The sequence below is a fragment of the Rhipicephalus microplus genome, chromosome 1 (genome assembly GCF_043290135.1).
Source record: "Rhipicephalus microplus isolate Deutch F79 chromosome 1, USDA_Rmic, whole genome shotgun sequence".
In the NCBI taxonomy this organism is placed as follows: domain Eukaryota; kingdom Metazoa; phylum Arthropoda; class Arachnida; order Ixodida; family Ixodidae; genus Rhipicephalus; species Rhipicephalus microplus.
The window spans coordinates 222,269,168-222,293,006 of NC_134700.1; the positions used below are offsets into that span (position 1 = coordinate 222,269,168).

The 23,839-nt window shown below is 43.3% G+C and overlaps 1 protein-coding gene across 2 annotated transcripts; it reads left to right on the forward strand.

Annotated features, from left to right (window-relative positions):
• The first annotated feature begins 1,598 nt into the window (after nt 1-1,598).
• Nucleotides 1,599-21,666, forward strand: bun (TSC22 domain family member bunched). Of its 2 annotated transcripts, XM_037412434.2 has the most exons (4): nt 1,599-2,791; nt 9,289-9,372; nt 17,842-17,893; nt 20,626-21,666. In XM_037412434.2, exons 1-4 carry the CDS (start codon nt 1,776-1,778, stop codon nt 21,154-21,156), a joined length of 1,683 nt encoding a protein of 560 aa, XP_037268331.1. In that variant the 5' UTR covers nt 1,599-1,775; the 3' UTR covers nt 21,157-21,666. The 2 variants fall into 2 exon arrangements, with proteins under 2 accessions (XP_037268331.1, XP_037268332.1); XM_037412435.2 differs by lacking the exon at nt 9,289-9,372.
• Nucleotides 21,667-23,839: the final 2,173 nt, after the last annotated feature.

A 23,839-nucleotide genomic window follows, 5' to 3' on the forward strand; every position in this document is an offset into this window, starting at 1 on the left:
ACGTCCCGCAGTCCAGTACCAACGTGAAGAGTATTTTTTTCCCCTCCCCTCTAAACGAATGTAACCAACTGGACATGCATTTTGGGCCTAAACAATAATTCTTGAAGCTGGCTGGTAGAAATATAATTAGATAATTAGTTGTAAACTCATCAACTTTAATTGGTGAAACTCGCACGATACAACTCGTTCATTCATTTCCTTTCTTGGAATGTAATACCGCGTGCCGTGGAATTATGCCACGCGAATTTCATGCGTTTCGGACAATGGCATCATAATGCGTGTCTGAAGGGGGGTAAAGACGCGAATCCTCTTTGTACAAATTACGGCACACTTACGCATGCTCAAGTATGTGTGGAAGTGACAAAAGGGTGCTAAAGTAAAGACACAATTAAGATAAAGAACATACGCTTCTGTGAGCTTTTCAAAAAATTATGTGCTTTCAGAAAAGGCGCGAGCAAGGTGAACAACTTCCATTAAAAAGTGACGTGTCCCGGTAGCTAACTAAAAAATACCGAATAACATTTAGATTATTAGCGTAGGTCAAACGTATGCACGCACGGTGCATTTACCCGCGCACGGTTAAAAGAGAGGGCGAGAGAGAGAGCGAAATAAAGAGAGAGAAAAGGTCTGTTTCCTAACTCTTCCTGCGAGAGGGGGGGGTGGGTGAAAGGATCATGAATGAAAAAAAAAAGTCTATTCATTTTAAGGCGAGGAAAGCATATTTATAGGTGAAACGATTCGCGGATTTTATAAATTCAGGGGCAGGAACAAATGATGCAGGTGGATTGGAGTTGATCAAGCAAGCAACTTATTGCCGTGGGGAAACAAACCCACCAACTTCGCTTCAGAAAATGGGCAGTAGATGAAAAAAAAAAAAAACTAATACCAGACTAAAACATTTTTTTTTTCGACTGGTTTCTTCGTTCGGATTTATCCTTCATTCTGGGATACCAGTAATTTTTTTTTGTCGCACGCTTCGTTCTGCAAACGAGTGGATGTCTTTTATTTTTTTCTTTTCACAAATTTGAATTGTATCCGTAGATTGTGTCGACGCTCAGCAAGGAGCTTGCACGCGGCCGAACTTAACGGTTACCTTCCTAAAGTGACCTGGGTGGCATCGTACCTAGTAGTCTTTTAAAAAATGGCGGCGCTGTAGCAACTACTGGTGGCGCCACAAAAATCTATCTAAAAATACTTCAGTTGTTCGCAGTAATAAAGTTTATGAATGTGTTCTATGTATTTTTAATAATTAGTGTTTACACAATTTACGTAATTATTGTTCATTAACTAGCAATTTGTAAGCCTACTTTTAGAAACGCAGCGAACAAGTTTTAAAAACCTACTTTGAACTCGTTAACTAAAAATTGCTCTTATAATTTTCAATTGTTAATTTAGAGTTCTAATGTAAATTTTTTGTAGCGTTGAGCGGCTAAAATGTGCGCGTTTATTTGATAGTTGTTTTAGGCTGCGTTTCGCTAGTTTCTTGTTCATTCTGGCAACATAAAAAGCAAATTCCCAGAATCCATTGCAACACATAGTCGCCATTTTTGTTGAGAAGTGGGCTAGGCAAAGTTACACGACGGGACAGTGGGAGTGTTGGTTGCTGTCACTAATTTTTAGCGCCTCGCAAGGCGACTTCTTTTTGTTGCTCGCGAATGTCAATAATTATAATGGCCGTAAAGTTTAGAGTATTTGGTCCGAGGTAGGATTGACAAACTATCCACTCGGCGGGAAAAAAAAAAGACAAGAAACACTCCCTCTGTCGGGAGGTAATCATGGCCGACAAAATCTGTGGCGATGGCATTGGGAACAGTACTGGAAGATTGTATAACGCCGAAGTAGATTTAATAACACCGTCTACAATGTACGGCAGCAGCCCCGGCGAACCGAGGACGTTGGTGCAATCTGTGGATACCGCGGGACCGAAAAAGAAGCCGACGTCGTTTCAAATCACCAGCGTCACCGTGCAAGGGTCCCGGTTAAGCAACGACGGCGGCGACGAGAGTGCCGACGACTTGGACGAGAGCCACACGGAGGACCTGAGCTCCGACATTCTGGATTGCTCCAAGACCACCGACACGGAGCAGTTGTCACCGACGGAAGACAACACGTCGACCGTGACGCCCACCTCCTCCTGTGAGGCCGACCCCCCGGTGACGGTCAGTGCCAGCGATCTCGTGCCCGGCGTTTCCTCCGCGGTGTCTGTGTCTCCGGCGGTGGTTACCGGCGCTGCGGGCACGCTAGCCATCGTGGCTGGCGCGCCCGCGGCGCCCAGCACCACCGAGGGCCCCATCAACCCGGACCACTGGCAGCGGCGCTTCAAGGTGGTCAAAATCGTCAGCTCCGAGCCGTTTGGCCGAGGACGCTGGCTATGCATGGACTTTGTGGACCCGCCTGCCATGCAGGCCGATGCTAAGGCCGGCGAAGAGCGCGACAACACCACCGCCGCTGCGGACCTCCCGCCTGCCGTGTCCAACGAAGCGGTGGCCCACGTGTACGAAATTCCGGTCGGCCAGACGTACCCGGCCAACAGCCAGCAGAGCGGGCCTCTGTACGGCATCATTCTACCGGTGTCTGGTCAGGGCGCCTCGCCCCTAAGTGTGCTTCGGCCGATCGCCGAGCAACAGCCGCAGGCGACAGCAGTGGCCGAACAGCCATCCGCTGTTCCGCCGAAGCCGGCTGCGGCGGTGCCCGAACCACAGCAACCGGCCGATGCTTCTGCCGCTGCGACAACCGTCGAGCCCATCCCCGAGAACGCGACCAAGTCGGCCACGGAGGAAGACTCCGAGAGGTTCGTGTACACGTTTGTTGCCCCGTCGCGATGCGCTGCCGGTCACGTTCGGCGTGACTCATCCCGTCTTCAGCCCTCGCATCTGCGACGCGTAGTGCTAACGTGTGCGAGGTCATCGGATAACGCCTGGGTGGCTGCTGTTTTGATTGCCTGCACTGTTTTGCCGCGGCTCTAGTTACCGGAGGGACCTAGCCGTGCTCACCTAACGACCTGTCATAGCTATCGTTACCTGTCAAAGCATTTCGCCAGTGGTTATCGGCTGTACTTGAGTTATGTTAGGCTCCTTTGCGTCAATATATACGCATTGCTAGCATGTTGCGAAGGCCCTCGTCCTTGGTTTTAGCATGACTTAGCTTTTATAATTTTTTTAAGGCGATCTGAAGGCTTGCCAGAAGCTGCTTAGAAAAAGTATCGCTAGTAGCGATGCCAGGCGTCTTTTTTTTTTTAACTGTTTAGGGTGTAATGTTTTTGGTGTTATTTCAGAAAAAGCTGCACTGTTGGAGCGATAAATTCTTACAGGGTTAGGATTTAGGCCGAAGTTATTATTGCACATTATGCCTCACCAAGATGTGCACCTTTACAGCTGCAGTAAAAGTGAAAGATCAAAGTAGAGCTCAAGTGTAGGCAGGTAGATTTTGCTGCTTTCACGATTCTATTATGCCACTCGTCTGTGCTTAAAACAGTGTGAAATAACATTCATTATTAAGTAACAGATGACAAGCAACCATTATAAGGCAGCATTGACATGGCACAGATAATGCACAGCTTAACATTTTTTATTCAAAATTTTTCATCACTGGGGGAGAAGAGCCAACTCTAGACTATGTAAATGAAATCTTGCAAGGATTGAGTGCTGCATTGTAGCAGGTTTCTAATAGCTTTTAGATAGCCACTCATGCTCTAGGGGAGCGTACACTCCACTGGTCCTAAACTTCAATGCATTGGCACAACTTTTGCTGCACTTGTCAAGCATATCGAAAAGCTATATAAGCAAATATTGCCTGTCTCTTGCCCACTGTGCTGGCTTAGAGGCTCACTGCTGTGCTGTCATCCTTGAGGATGCTGTTTCCATCCTCAAGAAGTACTTTGGTTTGTGCTAGCTGGCTCATAGTACTCACTTAGAAAGTACAGGGCAAAAACACTGGGAAAAGGACAGTAAAGACAACAAATCAGCATCTGCTTTCTTTACAATAATTACTTTTTGTGAAGAACCTCACTAAAGTGCATCTTATGTGAGTGCATCTTATGTGGCATAGTAGAATGTTTCTGGTAACATATTGGTATTTTTTCAAGTAAGTAGCCGGAAGAAACCGAGGATTGCTGTGGAGTCGTGCCCCATTGACCTTGGGTACTGTCAGCATGCCTAGATGCTGGCTTGCACTGTCCTTCTTTTCCCCGTGTTTGGGCTGCCCTTTCTAAGCGAGTTCCTTTCTCAGCCATGGTGACCGCATTGAAGTGACGGCAAAATGCACAAATATCCATATATGTTTATGCGGTTTAAATTAACTTCAATTAGTCATATCTAATTTGGAGTTCCCCACTATTGTTCACCATGATTGTTAGGTGGCTTCGGCATGCAAAACCTTAGAATATTTTTCTAGAAAATTCTTTCTAGACTTCTCTAAAAGCTAATTTTAATAAAACTTGATTCAAGAATTAGGTATTTCATGAGCAGGAATCCAGAGATTCTTAGGAGAATGAGCAAATTTTGTTGCGAAAATTTGTCTTGAGTGAACCAACTTCCAAGCATGCAAAGTGCCATGTCCCGCTTCCATGCTTTATTTTTTTTTTGTACAGGTTTTGCTTTTTTTTTGCACGCCTAGCCATTTGTACTCCCAAACTTTGCACTCAATCTAAAGCTGCCTATTTTCCATGTTCTAAAATGTCATGAAAGGATAGTGTCCATCATGCCGTCACATCAGCATCTGCTTTCTTCACAATAATTACTTTTTGTGCAAAACCTCACTAAAGTGCACCTTATGTGGCATAGTAGAGTGTTTCAGGCAACATATTGCTACTTTTTCGAGTAAGTAGCCGGAAGGATCGGAGGATTGCTGTTGAGCCGTGCCCCATAGACTTTGAATTCTGTCAGCATGTCTAAATGATGGCTTGCACATATTGTGCGTTGGATTACCCAACTCTATTACAAAACAAGACCCAGGGCAGAGCTGTTGCAGCATATATGTATTATTTAGTGGCTTATAATTCTACGATGAAATCACTTACTTAGTCGAGTTCAGAAAAATAACTTTAGTTCTCTTAGTTATGAAATAAATCTATTAATTTTAAGGGACACTTAAGAGAAATAATAAATAGCCTTAGACCAATAAAGTGTTCTTAAAGTTTTGTGACAATAGGCCACTGAACTGGAAAAAAAAAATTGAGATTGATTTTTTTTCATTCTTGCGATGAAAATCTAGCACTGCCATGTCAATGTGATGTACTCTATATATTTACTTGTTCTTAGACCACAAAAGCTTGATGAAGGTTGCTTAAGCATGCCATATTTAATCTTGTACAACTTCAGAACATGCTGTGTTCTATTTTCATCATTAAGCAGTTAACTGGGAACTAATAGATGCTGTCGAAGCTGGTGATGTCGGGACGAGCTAGTGCAGGGACTTCGAAACAGTCACCATCTGTCTTTGCTATGTGCGTTCTTTCTGACTGGCCAATACTGCCCTCGTGGTGAGAGTGCAGTTTCTGTAAAAGAACATAGTATCATGAAAGGGTTATTTTACTGATGTGCGTATGTGAAAATATCTTTCTCTTCAGTGTTAACATTTAAACTGTGGTGGCGTTGTGGGTTCCGTACACTGGGTGCCTGTGGGTTCTGCGGTGTGCATGCTGTGCTGCATGTTCTTTTGATGCTGTGCTGCACTAGACATTAATATTGATAAGTCTTTAGCTTGTTCCCTCAAAAGGTCTTATAGGTACAGCTGTAGTGCCAGAGAATGCTGCATGGTGCGCTAAGTTTTCGCTAAATTCACCTGGTAAGTCCAACACCTCAAGTTGTACGCGAAGGGATGATAACCCTTGAAACCACAGGTACGGGATGCGGTGTTGTATGAACAGCGCAACAAGGCGATGAACGGGGGTGTTCTACCGTTGTTTCTTCCGTTCTACTGTTGTGAAAGGTGTTCTACAGTGGCTGTTTGTGTGATATCGACTCCCGATAGCCAAACTGTGTACATTACAAGTCATGTCAGCTAATCTATTGCATTGAGAAATGGGCATATGCATTCATTAGAAAGCGCTGTAAGGTTTGCATATCAAACTAGATTTTCTCATGTTTTATTTTTTGCTGTACTTCTTTTTGTTTTATGTTAGGAGTGCAAAGAGGAAGTCTTGGCATTTAATTCAGAGAGCAAATAACTTTTCTTTTTTTGCCAGGTGAAAGTAGCTTAGGATAGGAATTTATGTATATTGACTTCAGACTCCTCAGACATTCTTGTAAAGCAACAGACTGGTCTAGTTGGTGCTCGTTCATAGTTTGCTTGCACTATGTTTTGACATCGAAGGAAGAGGGATGCCATAATATAGTTTTGTTTATTTATGTGAGGTTATACTTGACTGTTTGGCAACACATCAGGCAGGGAAACTCGAAGGGACTGTCTACCGCTCGGAAAAAAAAATTTCTGATTGTGGTACAGATGAGAAAATCGTTCACCACAAGCACATTGGTGACAACGAGCATGCTTTTCTCCCATAAAAAAGGAATTATAATTTTAACTTCATGTGGAAAGTCTACAAAAAACGACTTCTAGGGGAGTCACCCAACAGCGATGTGTTCAGTCTACTGGTAGGACAAGAAATTTTTTTAGGTAGCCTTATTTTACTTAAAGCATGTATAACTTGAAATTGTATTCAATGCGCTTGAGGCAGCTTTAGGTTGTGCCAAAGACTAATTTTTGTTCTTTTTTTCCTGACGTGTTCAAAGAGGTGCCCGGTCGCGCTGCCGGTGGTGTGTTTGCTTGCCTGCATGACTGCGAGCATGGCATCTGCCGCCGCTCATAAGAACAACAAAAAAAGTGTGCGGGCTTGAACAATCACTAAGGTATTTGTTTTATTAATAAACAAAACTTGATGAAGCCTGTAAAAACAGCACGCTATTTTAGTTTTCAACTTTCAGCGGCAGCACAATGGTCATCGCTTTCTCTGACCAGTGTTGTGGGCATTCATCCTACCAATGGGAAGAGACCGAATGCCGATTGAAAATTTTTGTTTTAAAAATTTCTACACCCTTTGAAGACAAACTTCTGCAAGGTTAGACACTTCATATGGCACGCTTTTTATTGCGACACAAAACAGAAAAGCAGTGAAGGACGTTAGACAGCCCGTTTAAAGTTGTGCTGTCACACTTCCTGGGATGAGGTAAACATACCAAATATTACACGATGCTTTCAGCAATACAGGTCATCCTTCCAAAAGGATTAGGGGTAGTTGCTTCCACCCAAATCCATGCATTTAGGCTTGCCCTCTTGCTATAACGTTTTACAGGATGAAAACACATACGGATATTTCACCGAAAGAGTTGGACCACATAAGTTTACAGCCCTAACACAAAAGGCTGCAGATGCACTTCACTACCCCTTTTATTACTATTTAGCAGCAATGATAATTTAGCCGTTGATGTTTTTTTTTTCTTTTATTCCACAACATATAAAACCCTGTGGGGACAGCATTGTGTGACGAACACACTTATTGTGTTTTCAGTAAGGGGCAGCTTGCAATTCATGATTTTAATGATCATAATGCAGTTTTTGGTTATCGATATCTGCTAAATTTTAGCCAATGTGTACATATGCACTTGCTGCTATATGTGGGCATCAAAACCATACCCGTGAAATGTCTTATCATTGATGACAAGAGGGCAATGACACTCGGCTCGAACAATGCGCTCCTTGTTATTCTTCCGCTTTGAATGCATGCATTAGTCATATGCATTGACACTCATGATGCTGAGGAACAGTGCATATTTTAGAAATAACCAAACACACAGCCATTGTGTTTCATATTTACTGAAAGTGCATACCCACTCGGTATGCACATATTTCACGCTTTTGATCTTTTACTCAAACCTTATCTATGAATTTCTTATACGCAGCTTTTAGCATGAAATTGGCTTTTCAGTGAAATAAATATTTTGATTTTACTTCATAAAATAAAAAAAGGTATGTTAAATACTCTAGCGTTCTTAATAATTGAGGCATGCATCTTATTCATTTAACATTGAATCCATTCAACTTGTAGCATTTAAAGCCTAGTGTATTGGTCTTCAGACTTTATTTTTGCACCATTAAGGAACACCACAAGTTAAAGAACACTGCCTCCTTCTTTTCCTGCCTTTCTAACATAAATAATCGTATTTCCTCGAACAAGCTTTTATATGCTGGCATAGTTGAACAAGATTTCAACTGAAGCGCTAGTGCATGCTTAATATCATCAGAGGTGTCCCCAGCCTCCGACAGCGGCAAGCTTAGAGGCCATGCAGTGCCTTGTTTTCATTGCAGGCGTCATTATCATTGTCATCAGTTATTTTCTTAAAGCCCTTTTGTGTACCATTTTAGAGGGTGGGTGAACGAAGTTCATAAGAGGCTGACGTACATCAGTCGTAAACTCTTCAAGAAATGTTGGCTGAACCTTTGCCAACTGTTGTGGTAGTGGTCGCTTGGGTCAAGTCAATTCAATTTTACTTACCAGAAAAACAATCTGGAAGGACACCCGGGCCAAAAGCTGTTGCAGCAGCTTGATGAAGACCCAGGGTCCCTTACATGTCAATAGCACATACATGACACATGTCGCCATGTAAATATATGTCACCACATGATAAGTGTATGAACCTGTTTGTTCTAGCATCGTGTGGTTTGCTGTAACATTTTTCAGCTTTGCACATGAAGCTAAGTAAGCATCTGATGGTTGTAAGGATATGTAATTTGCACCGTTAGGTGGCCAGCCTGCTTGGGGCCTGTCTTCTTGTTTCCTGCATTTGTAGTCGAAGTGAGGCTTATCTGGATGGAAGAATTCTGATTGGGCTCATTTTCTGCCTGCTTGGCATTGTCTTGCTTGGGCTGTAGTTTTTCACTGGAGTGGGCCCAGTCACTTGTGGTCTTGCTCGGAGGTTGCACTTTTTCGGCGGCTCTTGTCCAACCTCCGCTCTGCTGCTTTGTGCTTGGCTTTCTGATTTCCTCTATTGCTGGTTGTGCAGTGCAGGGGGAGGTGTGTGCTCCCTCACTCGCTCATTTTTTTTTTCCCCACCTTTCCCAACCTGCCTTTGGCTCCATTGCCTGGGCATTGGTCAGGCACCTGGCTCTCAAGGTTTGCAAGGTACGATGTGCCGGCGAAATGGGCAGGCTTTGTTGTGCGGAGCTAACTCTATTCTTTCTTTGTCTCGTGTTATCGTGCTTCATCGTTTGTCCACTCTTGTGTGGGCTGTTTTTAAGAGCCGCTGTGACAGTCCTTCATTTCGACCTGAGCGTCTGTGTGTGCTCCTCAAGGTTTCCTGGCCGAGTGGCGAGGGTTCCCTCCCGGTTGCCCTTTGGCAAAGGTGGCCACAAGGCAAAGGTGCATGATTTGCTCCTGTAAGTATCCACGGGTGCTGGACTTACCAAGGTGCTTAGCACATATGCATGATATTAGTAGCAGCTTTACGATATGGAGCGTAAAGTGTAGGTGAAAGCAGGAACGGGCTAATTTCACCTTGCGTGAAGGATGCTGTAACCAAGATTGGTATGGCTAGTTGTACTAAGTACATGCAGCTTTGTGCATGTACAGCTTTGTACTAGCACAGATCTGACGGCACTTACTTTCATTGTGTACTTTAGGAACATTTTATTCTCACTTTATTCAAATAAAGTACACACACTCTTTCATTGGGCTTTTGGTGCAGTTTGGAACTACTGTTGTGGGACAAATAAAATTACCTCTGGGTTTGACGTTATTATCCTTAATGAGATAAACTTATTATTTAAGGCCAATCAAATGAAAGAAATGAATGAGCAATAGTTTCTATGGCAGGCAAGCAAGTTGGTTTGATTGATCCAATCACTAATATTGAGTACATTTAATATGTATGAGTGGTTACAATTTTAGAGACATTTCAAGCTACCATGGGCTTGTTCATTCATTGAGGTGGTCCTAGTTATAAATTGCTTATTAAAATTTGGTAACCATTGCTTTGCCCACCTGGTCAGCAACAACGTGAATAACTAGGAACGCAGAGAATACTACTGTTGTGGACAATCCTGTCTTGCGAATGTCTCGCGCACAGTTGTCACAATCTGATGTGGCTTACAGTAACGGGGATTTTCAATGCATAGAGGTATTGTTAGGAAGCGTGGCATTTCGTATATAGAGAGATCTATGTCCCTATTCTAGGCATGGACATGAAAAGGATTTATGCTCGACCTTGTTTCATGTTAAATTACAAGTGCAAGTCTGAAATTTATCCTAAATATCAAAATTTTTATGCACATTTAGCACTTGTACTTCTAGGCAGGGGTCATGCTTCTTAAGCTTATGTAGAAAGGTTTTGAGCTAAGCCAGTTGCTTTGAACATGATGAGTTGACAGAATGAGGAAGTAAAGACATCGTTGGGAAATGGGTTTTAACAGAGGTATTTTAAAAGTTGACATCTCTGATAATAGTTTATTGCCTTCGTTCTGTAGTAAATAGCTATCTTAACCACTTACATTGCATTAAATTTATCCCAAAGATATTTCTATTGCCTTTGAAACTTCTCAGAATAGCATTGACATAACTGACATGAATGACATTTACTAAGCATTACTAGTGTAACATTGTGCACATTATGTGAGCATACAGAGGCTACAGTTTATCAGTGAGCTGGGCTTTTAATGCACTGCTTTCTATATGACCCTTTTTCATGTCATTGACCATCTATAATGACCCTTTTTCATGTCATTGACCATCTATAATGTTACTTTAAAGTATAAGATAATTTTGTGAACATGGCCGAGATATGCACCTGATTGGTAGTTGAGGCTCTTTTGAACATTAACTGGCTTGTAGCATAGTGCAGGAACTGCTATAAGCCAAGCCAGTTTACGATGATGAAGCAATGAGACCAAATTGGCTGGCCCCCTTGTTGACTTCGTTTCTGTGAATTGTGAGCCAGGTATTACAGCAATAAACACGGCTGGGAATTCAACAAATACATTTCAGACAGCTAGATATCGCTTGTCCTTCTCTCAACACATACGTCTTTGGAAGGATCAACTATGTCACTGGAGGGGAGGACACTGCCATTGGCTGATTTGAGCATTCTTGTGCTCCATAGTCACGGCAGCCACTGCAGGGTGGGCCACGTACCCACGGCACCCGTAGTATCTGCACTGGCGCAGTCGTAACCACATTGAAGTTAGCCAACACGTTTATATAAAACAAAAAGTGAAAGGGCTCAAGGCCTTGAAGCATGCAGACGTGGCCTGTTGCCCCAATGTCACTCCCCCTGTTAAGCTTCGAGTGCGCTCGTTGGGAGAAACGCATGTGATGAATTCCTGCAAGTTCCGCTTGCATGTGACCAATTCAAAGAACATTTTTGCAGCAATCAATCTGTGGCAATAAACTCCGAGGCTGAGGTCATTCAGAAATTACTTGGAAAAGCGTTGCAGTGCTTTTTAAGGATGAAAGGAAAAACCTTGTCAATAAAAGTATTTTGTTGAAGATAAAAAAAAATTGGCCGATCCCATGTACAGTGGGAATCGATGATATGCGAAGCACGAATGAGAAAGGTTGATATGCCATTTTAAAATCAGCACAATGTTGCGAGGTGGAAGTAAAGTATTCCAAACATGACTTCCGTGTCTGGATTAGCATGTTTGGATGTGTCGTTTACCTTCGTCATCTATTCACGTCACGTGATACCAAATTTAGTATACGTAGAGCTATAGAAACAACCGTGAGTACGCTATGAGTGTGGTATGTTGTCATGTTCTTACATGACACGCATGTCAGGATTATCATGTTTGTACAAGTCATACTTTCATCATCCATTGACGTCACTTAACACCAAATTTGGTAAATGTGGAGCTAGCAAAACGGCCGTGAGTACATCATGAAGGGCCCAATATATTCCAATGTAGCGTTGACGCACGTGCACACTGTTCACAGCGATGCTATGTTAGCAAAACGCGAGCACTCTAAAGTCTGATGCCAAGCGCGACCGGTGGGACCAGCGTCTATCGGCGCACCCCGACGTCAAACGGTGCTAAATGCGACATGCTGCATTTCGCGTCGATGCATTACCAAGACAACACTGCGTCTCCCTTTTCTCGTGATGAAAAGACGCCGGACGCGCTGATGCGCGCATGCATCAAAGCAACGCAGTGCGGTGTGCGCCTGCAAGTATATGGCAGGACCGGCACCTGTCGTCACAACGCCGGCGTGACGCGTCCAAATGAACGCCGGCGAGCACACGCACCGCGTCACGTCGAAATGTATTGGCGCCTCCTTGACTGTAGCATGTAGCCATGTTCTCACATGACACACATCTTATGTTTATCATGTTTGCACCAGTCTCATACCTTCGTCATCTACTGACGTCATGTAATACCAAGTTTGGCATGTGTTAAGCCAGCCAAACGGCTGTGAGTGCACCATAAGTGTGGCATGTAGTCATGTTGTTACATGACACGCATGTCGTGATCATCATGTTTATATGTGGCATTTACCCATGTCGTCCGTTAGCGTCACGTAATACCGAGTTTGGTACATGTGAAGCTAGCGAAACGGCCGCGAGCGCATCATTAGCGTGGCACGTAGTCATGTTGTTACATGACACGCATCTCATGATTATCATGTTTGCACCAGTCATACCTTCGTCATCCGTTGACGTACACTAATACCAGATTTGGTATATGTGACGCTAGCGACACAGATGCGAGCGCATCATGAGCGTGTTATGTAGTCATGTTGTTACATGACACGCATGTCATGATTTTCATGTTAGGGTCTGTTGCTTGTGTTCGCCATGCAATCATGTCATATCATACCAGTTTTGCAACATGCCATGTGAACGAAAGTACCGCAAGAGCTGCAGGACCATGAAAAGTAAACCATGACCTTCATGTCATTCATGTCATGATTTTCATGTTATGACTTGTCAAATAAGTTCTTCATACAGTTATGTTATGCCATACCAAGTTTGGTATCGATACCATTATCCAAACGGCCAGGAGAGCTAAAAGTCGTAGGCGGCTAGATAGATAGATAGATGCTTAAAGTCGCTGAAGTTCGCTAAGAAATGCTTTGCATTTAAAACTTGGGGGCACTGCGCTGACCAAGTGGAGAGTGAAAAAAATTGAGTGGGTCGAAGTGTCCTTCAGCCCGTTCGTGCGTCCATCTGTCCGTGCGTCCGTCCATCTTCTACTCTGTCTGCCCATCTGTCCGTGCGTCCATCTAGTGAGCACTCCAAGTACCGCCATCTCGCATCCCCTGTAGCACATACCCCCATCTCGCATCCCCTGTAGCACATACCCCCCTCCGCACATCTGTCTGTCTGCTAGTCTGTCTGTCCATGCGTATGTCTGTGTGTCCATCTAGTGAACACTCCAAGTACCCTCCCATCCCCTGTGGCACATACCCGCTCTAGAGCAGGTATGTGCCATCCTCTGTGACACAGTGGCACATACCTGCTCTAGAGCAGGTATGTGCCACTGTGCTCTAGAGCAGGTATGTGCCACCGGTGGCTATGTACGACAACAATGGAGGAAGGACAGACCCAGGCCTTATAGAGCTTCGCCCCTAAAACACAGAAAATGTGCACAACCACACGGGAGCCTTGTTCGCAGGTGAAATCACTTGTGCACAAGAAATTTCACTAGTGAATTAAGGCGCTTAAAGCATGTGAAATAAGTGAGATCACTTGTGAATGAACGCGCTTACAGCACGTGAATAAGGGACATCACTTGTGAACAAGGCTCTCGTGTGGGAGCCGGAACATCTTTTTCTTTGTTTTTCATTTTTCGCTTTAATCAGCGCAATGCCCCGAGTTTTTTTACCTTCAACCATGTATCATCCCGACCAGACTGGCTTCCGTCGTACTTTAAACTTCAAAAGTATTTGAAATGAAAAAAGAAATTCTACGTCTGAGGGCTGTGGGGTAGGGGCCTAGCTTGGCAGGATAAGCAAGTTTTCCAAAAAATAAAAGCTTTATTTGTCAGATGTACTTGAGTGCAGTTTAGACGTATTGTTTCACATATGAAAAGTTAAGTACACTTTGCTATTGCTTATTTTTTAGTTTACTTCTTAACGTGCAGTACTCACGGATTGAAACGGGACAACTTAGGGTTAAGTAATCCACGTACATTCATTTCAAAAACAAACTGTGATCTCCCCTAGATGTAATAGGAATTTGATCTAATTACTTTAACTAACTTCGTGATCTGTTGATCATAAAGTTAAGAAAGAGCTCTTCAGAATCTGTTCCTGTGATAAAAGACTGTACGAAGAAATGTTTCACTGATAATAAATTTTCTATTTGTATGAAATTTTGAACATCGTTTGTGACACCCTTTATATAAAATATTTAGCTTAAACTGTACCCAAACAACAATAACATGCTGTACATGCAAGTTTCTTTGATCCTATTTTGCATGACAAATTTGTCACCATGACATTTTAGTATCTGTCAGTCAATCTGATGTGTATTCTGGCCATAAAGACTGTAGTGGAGCCTGAGTATTTGGCATCAAAAAAAAAAAAATGTGGAAAACCTTTCTGCAGTCTTTATTGGCGCAGTCCCAACATGGCGCACGAAAAAAAAGTCCAAAACTAGTCAAGCCTTTGTTCCACTGGTCTTCATCTTTATGTCGACGCCGGCACAATAGCAGCCTACTTGAAGTTTTTTTGATGGTGGCCTCGATTTCAAACAATGTTTTTTCGAACTGCAGACTTCAAGTTCATGCAATGCATCCATGTGAAACACATGCAAAAGTAGCACTTTAGCATGTGTTTGTCCCCAGTTTTTACATCACTGATGATGGCGTCACATACACAGTGTCTCCTGCAAAAGCTTGGTTTGCGTTTTGCGCGTCGAGCTGCTCTACATGTTCTTACGTCATCACTTCACTCTTACGGGAAGGTGACCACGATGTAGGAGGGGCTTCGAATAGATATCGGCAGTGGTTTGTGCACTTGTGAGTGCCACATGCGCATACTCGCTTGATTCCTCGCCTGGAAATTGTGTTTGCAGGTTGAATTGTGGTTTGAGGATGTAGATTTACCACACTTGGGTTTTCAGTCGATGGGCAGACTCAATTGATAGAGTAGAGAACACATGCAGGGCGTACTGAAAGTTTTGCAGCAATTCATACTGGAGTTTTATGGTTATCAGCTCTTTAGGCAAAGGCAGGTTGGCGTGTTGGTTTGGAATATATGGTGCCGTCGGCTCTGCTCTGGGCTATATGATGTTCGATTTGTACCACTTTCTAGCAGAGAAATTAGCAAGATCTTTGATGTTCCAGAGAAGTGAACGGAGAAGATATGTTGGTGGGAACGGATTCGTGAGTTTTAATTGTGTAAAATATCATGAATGATATATCAAAAGGACATCAACTGGTGTGTTCAGTGTCCTTTCAACTATCCCCTGCATGTTTACTTTACAGCATAATTCCAAGTAATAGAAGCTCTTTACTGTGGTTCAAGCAAATTAGTGTTTTGCTTTTCATCAAGCAATCACTGGTGACACTCACCGTAACACTTTTGGTTTGTTGCCATGATTACGTTGTTCTGATGGCCGAAATGTCTGCTGATCCACGTCCTTGCTTTCTTGACGTGCTATGAAATGTCTAGTGTCAAATTGCTACAAGCTCTAGTGGATGTTTCCCTTTGCTAGCATGATATTCAGAACTGAAATCTCAGAGTAAACACACTCTTATGCCTTCTACGAAAAATTGCGAGTACGTAAAATTTGCTGAATAACAAAATCTCATCAGTGCTAGAAGCGCATTGCTATGCCCTTAGCTTCGATAGTACTTGCATGAAACCCCATTTATTACCAAGATTTTTTCTAAGTAGTTACCCCAGATTAGCCACTAAGCACAAGACTGAGACAGGCTGATCATGATGACTGAACCAAGACCAAAGAACTAAGTCTTTCAATTTGGGCGTCATTTGTCAAGGTGACTTTAAGTGGGAGCCTAGATACAGAACTGTATTGCGTATATATTACGACATTTGATCATACCTTTACATCTTCAGTACGAAATGAAAGTTTCTCACTTTCTTCTGGCCATTGTTATTGTTAATCGTATTCGTAGCCTTGCTTGTGTAGGCTCATTCCCTGACGTGCATTGTATATTTGCTTTTTGGTTAGATCAAAATTATGCCACAGGACATAACACATCATGCTTTGCACCATAAGCACGTATTGGCCGAAGTTGGTCCATCACTGCACAATATTCAAATCTCGTCCCACGGCTGACCTTCACTGAACACTCATAAAAACTTGTTGTCATGTAACGAAAGTGCAGTCAGTGACAACATTCACACTCTGTTGTAGCTTTCATGTTGACTTTTCCGAAGAGATAGAATGCTGCATTCCCTTCGCCTAGTGCATTCCTGTAACGTTTGGGAGTGCTGAGGCTTAAAAAAAAAGAAAAAAAAAAAGACATGCCTCTGTGGGATGTGACAGTCGGCTGCATTTGTTTTTCGAGTGAAGTCTTGCGTTGCCATGTCGGTTTCTGTGTGCGTTGTTTCGTCATTCCACGTGCATCCAGCGGGTTTGTTTACGGTTGGCAGGACAGAGGGAGGCGGGGGGGGGGGGGGGGTGCGGTAGGTGTGCGTCGCGGCATTCTCGCCCCTTGGCGCTGTGCTGCTGCAGCGGGGAGGAGGTAGGCGGCAGCTGTTTTGACTCTCTTCCTCGGCCGCGTCTACTCCTCCTCCCTGGCCTGGAACCGGATCGAACCGGAGGTGGCAGCATCAGCAGTGCAATCGGGCCCCGTTCCCTGCTGCTGCAATGGTCTCTGCTGGTGTGTCGCCGACTTCCCTTCGTTTATTCCCGCACCCGCGTAGGCGGCGGTTTGCCGGTTGACAGAACGGCCCGAAACTTTCTGATAGCACGTCGTCGATTGGCAGGCAGGGCGCGCGCCCGCCCTCGAACGTTTAACGTGGGTTCAGGCGCCCCTAGGAACACGGAGCTCGAACCTCGGAATGATCAGCCGCGGCGATGTGGTCTCCGCTGCGGCGCCGTTCGCAGCGGGGTATCTCGCCGCCGATCCGGTGTACTACTACGGCATCGTTCGTCAATTCATCGGGTAAGCAGCCCGCCGAGCTTCCTTTACCTTGCTTATCGCGCGCGCGTTCCTCCTCCTCTATTTCCTCCTCCCCACTGCGGGGCGTGCGGTTTTTGCACGCGGCCCGCGGCTGAGCAGCTGGGAAGAGCGGCCCTTTCGTATCTGCCGCTCGCGGCGGTTTCGTTTCGAAGTCGTCGCGCCCCTTCATTCGTCTGCAATGGCTGGGATAGCGCCCTGACAGCGCACCTCCTTGTTTTTTTTTTTTTTCAGGGCGAATGAGGCGTTTAAATTTCGTGGAGAACAGCCTTTTCACCACTTGTGTTGGCTTGCTGCCATCCAGTGACGGAGCGCGCACTTTTTGTCTACGCACTCGGCTGTAGCAGCTATGCGTGTATCGAATTCGACGTTTCAACGAGTCTCTCGTTTCGAGCTTGCCAACGTTGGTGTATAATATCGCCTAGTATGTCCCACATGGGTCGTCGTCGCTTCTATAGGTAATGTATTGCGACGTATGTGCAGATAAAAATTTTGGTATCAAGCTGCTTTCGTGCCGCATTATTTACCTAAGGTCATACAGCGACGCTTTGTGGGGCGTTTGTTTAGATGATCGTGCCACTTTGAAGATGATAAAGATTACTGTTGTTAGAGCTGTGCTGGTCAGCGGGAAACATTGCAGGTACTGCTTTATGGGATCATGAGCGTACAGAAGCTTGGCATTTGCTTGCATGTACCACTTCTGCGCACAACGTGGAAAATAAGTGTTGTGCTGACGCATTTTTCTTTTTTTCCCTGCAGCACGTCGGCTGGGAGCACGGTGGCGATCGACAACAAGATTGAGCAGGCCATGGTAAGCTGAACTAGTTACTTTTTATGCCTATCAGGAGTGGCATTTAATTTATTATGCCATTTCGTTTCCTTCAAAGCTTTGCTATTTAGTGTTGCTATTGCTGCATTACACTTGTGTTTGTGGAAGAACTGACTGTTCAGAAGCCATGCTTATGTAATTCTCTCCCAGCTGCAAGGGACAATGAACTTCCTATAGATGGTAGATACTGTCACAATTTGTTAGCACCATATTAGTATTAAATGATTTTCATATGAAGCGAAACGAAATGTTTCAACCTGAGGGCTGCACAGCATTTTGCTATCCTTGCATGCATGTTTTCAGGCATCCATTCAGTAAGCACTCATTACGTGTTACTTTGATTCAGTTATAACTGTATGTAAAACTGTACATTATTAATTAAGAGGTGACACTACACCTGAAAACTTTTTATAAGTTTGTTGTCAATTGTGAATGAAACTCACTGAGTTTAGTTATATTTGTGTGCCAATTTCAAATGTGCAATTTCTTTTCGTTATTATGCAATACATAGTTTTTTTAATTACACATGTTATTTTGGAAGCTATTCTTTTCTTAAACTGAACAATAAAGTTGTGTTCTCTCTTTTCTTAAACTGAGAGATTTACTTATTAAATAAGCACATCACAATGACCAGGAATTAGTGCAAGAAAACAAAGAACAGATGTTGTAAGCCCACTTGAACAAAAGTTGTATGTTGAATATTTGCGACTGATATCCCATACTCATTGGCAAATGTTGAACATACCATGACTTTTGTTCAAATAGATCTAGAACGTCCATTCTTGTTTTCTTGCACTCTGCACTCATTCCTGGTCGTTCTGATGTGCTGCGGCGGCCCATATCTGACCAGAGTCATCATTCTACATTTCTTTATACATAACCCCAGGGCAGTTCAGAGATGCAAAGCGCTTATCAAATGGTGTCACAAAAGGCAACAGTGTACACCTGTACATAGATATCCCTCAAGTAGGGGCACCATAAAGTGATAAACTCTTGATGATAGTGTTATTAGCTCCACTGTTTTTTTAGAACTTGGGGGTGCTTTTTTCTTTAATGCATTGGTATTATTTGCCAAACTCCACATATAATTCATCGGCAGATTATGCAGTTATGAGCTATTATTAGTTTGGGATTTCAAAATATTGCCACGCTGTGTTGGTGGCAGAAGAGGAGAGCGAAGAAGTGAAAGGCTGCTGTGGTTGAGTAAACAGTAGTCCACTTCGAGTTCCTGTCTATCGTTTCCTCTCGCGACAATATTCAAGTACAATGTGCGGTGAGCATCTTCATGCAACGTTTTTAAACAAGATATCCCATTGAACGTTGGATAACAAAAAATGCTACACAAAACTGTTGCTTACTGAGACATGTCTCTCAGACATGTCTCAATTTCTTACTGAGACATGTCTAATAATCGTATCATGACTGTGGCACATAAATTGCTACAATTTAATTTTATGCTGGTATAGAATATATGTGTTATTAAAAGGTAATTTAGTACTGCTTCTGAAGCATCTATCATTACACGATGGCAGTTTTCAGACGTTTTTTTTTTTTTTTCAATATTTTAAAGGATTTTGACAGCGAAAGTTTTGTTTGTGTCTTTTTTACAGTAATTTGTTGCTTTACTTCTGATAATGCCGAAATTGAATCGTAAATACTTTAACACATCGTATATTGCTAGTATCGTTATTAGTGCTCAGGGTATTGTGCGCACCCCGCAAGTGTTCTCCGACATCGACAATGCTTGATCGACTTCTGCCACGTCTCGATGGCAATCGACTTCTGCCACGTCTCAAACCACAGAAAATGCTTATTTGACCTGAATACCTGGATGAGTACTCATCCTTACTTTAAAACCAAATTAAAATATCTTGAGGCAACGCTCATCACCAATGAGTCGGGAGTGTAGTAGGCAGAACTCGAACAACAGAAGCATCTCGAGTTTCCAAGTTTGGTGTCAGGTGTCCTTTAAAAGATTTATACCTCATCATTCATTATAATGTTTGCACCAATTCTTCATCGGACTTTGTTAATCTCATATTTACTTTTTAAAAATTATGCTATAGTCAAAAGCAATCCTTTGACAATGTTTGTGTACGTCAGCATAATGTGAATATATCTGAAGTGCAGAAAGCAAACCTTCACTTTCACACATATACCCTGGAGAAATAAATCTTCCCATCCCTAGGAATCAGTAATAGGTTTAATAAACACAAAAGTTGCAATGTACTGGAATGTGACTTTATACTTACATACATCACTGTTTCTGACATCACTTTGGTAACAAATTTGACCCTAAGGCTGTTTGTCACAGTTTTTTTTTTAACTCTAAGGGTTGACAGTTCGACGTACCTTCAAGTCACTTGCGCGAGTCTTGTTTCATAGATACAGTGCATATACTTACACTAAAATGTTTCTATAATGAAGGTGCATTTCATAAGGTAATAAGTTCCAAAAATTTGTTATAGAAGTATATTTCTAACAGTATAGCTATTGCGAGACAATTCTTCACTTCATTATGACCGATATCTCGTTATATTCATGTTCATTATATCAAGGATTGGGGGTATCATGCGGAAGTAACACCTGGTTTCTTGCAAGTGCTGCAGAGTTCATCAGGCCGTAGGGACACTGGTGACCACCATCTCCTTGACCATTTACACGTTGTTAGTCACTGAGACTCATCTAATTTGCATTTTCTCTTTTTTGTGAAGGACTTAGTCAAGAGCCATCTCATGTTTGCCGTGCGTGAGGAAGTAGATGTGCTCAAGGAAAAGATAACAGAGCTGTTGGACCGGATAGCTCAGCTGGAGTACGAGAACAATATCTTGCGTGCTGGTGCCTCACCGGAGACCCTGAGTCTACTGGCTCAGTCTACGCAACAAACGGTAGTGCCGGTGTCTCAGCCCCAGCAGACGATAGCGGCAGTGCCGCAGCCGGTTGTTGTGCCAGCCCAGCCCGCAGTTGTGCCGGCCCACCACCAGCCTCAGCAGCAGGCACCTGCTGCTCCGGTTCAACCTGTGACCATGCAGTCAGCTACAGTGCAAGCTCCGCAACTTGTTACGGTTGTCCAGCAGCCACAACAGCTGGTTCATCAGCAGCCGCCACAGCAGCTGGCGCATCAGCAACCGCAACCCCTGCCTTCGCAATCTATGCCGCTACAGCATCAACAGTCCCACTTAACACAGCATCAGCAGCAACACCTACAACAAAAACAGCCTTTGCAACAGCCCCCACCCACGTAGCTTCAGTGTTAGTTGTACATAGGACAGTTTAATCGGGAAAGCACCACTCGGTGGGGCGAAAAGGGATGCAAGACAAGAAAGGACCAGTGTGCTTTGTGTGAAGTGTCTTAGGTGTACATAGACAGTGTGGCTTCCTTTCATTTTTTTTTCCACTAGTGAACTGGTGGGGTGGATTAGTGACGACCGACCTAATTAGCTGGTCCTTGTTGCCTTCTCTCTTGGAAGAAGTACGAGGAGCTGTGATGAAAAAAGTTCTGTGCTGTTCCTTGCTGTGCTCCCTGCCCCAGTATCACTGCATTTTCTTTTTCACCTTACACAGCCATGTGCCTATTTCTCTCTCATGTGTTAAGGAAAACTATAGTCGTCACTGTCTTTTCCCCTGTTTTTCTTGACACAAAGTACTTTTTGCTCATCTTGGTGGCGCGAGCACACCTGAGTCATTGCTTTATTACCTTTTTTTTTACTTTGTCCTTTGTTGTTATGTAAAGAAAAGCAGTCTGGTCACATGCAGCTTGCGTCCCAAGTGTGTGTTATATATATACATACATATATGTTTGTGTGTGTGCCGAATCCGGCTTGAGACAATTGAGATGTCAGCATGTCTTGGAATGCTCACAGCAGTCAGTTTTGTGTGGTGCGACTGATCAGACTAACATTTCTAGATAATCGACGTAAAAAAAAAACCTTGCGAGACTGGCAGCCTTTTCAGAAAGGTGCATGCAAGTTGGGCTTGTTGTAGCTTCTCAGTAATATAAGGACTGAAGAAAAAAAGGCATCCTGTTAACGAGCAGTTCCTATCCTCCTGTCATTTTAGAATCTTCTGACCCAACTGCTTATAGTGTATCAGCATGGGTTGTGTCCATTCCTTTCCCCAGTCAAGTTTTGACAGATGGAATTCCTTGTTGAGCTTTTTCCAAGCTTTAGTCAAGTTAGCAATTCTGCTTCAGTAAAGGAGACTAATGGGGATGCACTTTTTAAGTGAGTTTTACTCTGTTTTGGCCTTAATGTGCAGACTCGTTGAAGCATTAACCCCTTTTGCTCCTTTTTTATTTACACTTGGAAAGCCTGGACCCTTTTTCTTTCTACTGGTGTTTGACATGGTAGCTCTTGTAATGCCTGTATATAGGATGCAAAAGCGAATAATTTATATGGCATTTCTACTGCTGTATTTGGGCAACTGTTTGTGCCTAGGTAAATAAAGCGCATATTTTTGTTAGGGATGAGACAAAACAAAGCGATTGGCTGAGCTGGTTTACTTGCTCTCTAATAACTATCGACGTATAGGGTGTCTGTTTGTCTTGCTGTTTTACATATTTATTAGTTTTAATCAGCTGCTGCAGTTCTTTGGCAAAACAAAAACAAAACAATTAAAATGCTTCGAATAATGCCCTCTGTCTAAGTCTCACTTCTGCTGCTGCTGCTACATCGGAGTTTCACTTTCCTACTTCTGTTTAAACGACACTAAAGAGAGGCCTAATAACTTCAAACTGATAAAAGTACTACATAGTTTTGTTCTACTGCTAAATGTTTAACTAGCTGCAAGCGTACAGCTGCATTAGTGCCATTGTGAGCTAGTGTGAAAACCTGTTGCATTCACTACCGTCCATCTTTCGTGTCTTTCTTCTGGAGCATCTAATACTGCTCATATAAATTTCCTCTTCAATGTAAGTTGCAGTGAGGCTTATATTCTCTATTCATTTATTATGTTCTGCAAAGTTTGGCATATGTCAGTGTCAGCACTTGTAAGGCCAAGCATAGTAGCATTATCCAAGTGCAGTATTTTCTTTTTTATGGTAACATAGCTGAGAGTTTCATAACAAACATGAAACACGGTAAAAACACAATGGATAGATGCATTACAGATATGCACAGATTGTCTGTGTCTGTAGATTCTGCGTTTTTTTTTTGCACTGTTTTATCTTTTCCGACTATGAGCCATTTCGCCCAAGTATCCATTTTAGAATAGCAGCGAGGACAATCTGCGATGTGGGAGTTCATAGCCCTGTGACCTTGTTTCACCATGAAATTCTCACAATGCACTTCAGTATTTTGGTTTCAAGTGCACACAGACATCCAAATGAATAGAGGAATTAACCCTCAACAGCTGTTGTAGCAAGAATGCTCGCAATATTGGCATGGGCTTGCAACACGTGGGGCCACTCAAGGAGCTGTGAACAGCTGCCATTACCATAGGAGGACTTGTCTTAAATGAATATGAGGAAGTTAGTGAGATATAGGCCTCAGTATAGCACCATAGTTGCCATAGTTTCGCTACCATAGCTACCTATCGGTGTGTGAGTGTGAACTGTATTTTCAAAGGAAACCATCCTTAATGAAGGAAAGTGTTATACTCTTGTTCAGCACATTCATAAGGTTCATATTTGATTCAGTCGACTCTCACTGCACCTAGGCCTTGATTCCTGAAGTAGCAGCACAGCTTGCACTTCTCTTGATTCTTCTGGGAGTGAAAGGTAAAGTGCCACCAGCTGCCACTGCAGGAGCACGCCATTGAACCTTAGCAGTGAGTGGGTGCAGCCTGGTATGCTTGGGCAGGGGTGCAACAGCTGTGCCAATTTGATACAATTCTCCATTTTTGCACCGAGCTGTGGCAAAATCGTGAAATTTGATGAAATAACGCCACGCTGCGTCAAAATGACCATGCGATAATTTCCATGAGATATGA

What these genes read in the sequence shown, in the direction of transcription:
- bun (XM_037412434.2), top strand. Translation starts at nt 1,776, where the DNA reads ATGGCCGACAAAATCTGTGGCGATGGCATTGGGAACAGTACTGGAAGA. An exon ending in AAGGTGCATGATTTGCTCCT is followed by an intron (nt 9,373 to 17,841) that starts GTAAGTATCCAC and finishes TTTTCCCTGCAG; the next exon opens with CACGTCGGCTGGGAGCACGG. An exon ending in ACAAGATTGAGCAGGCCATG is followed by an intron (nt 17,894 to 20,625) that starts GTAAGCTGAACT and finishes TTTTTTGTGAAG; the next exon opens with GACTTAGTCAAGAGCCATCT.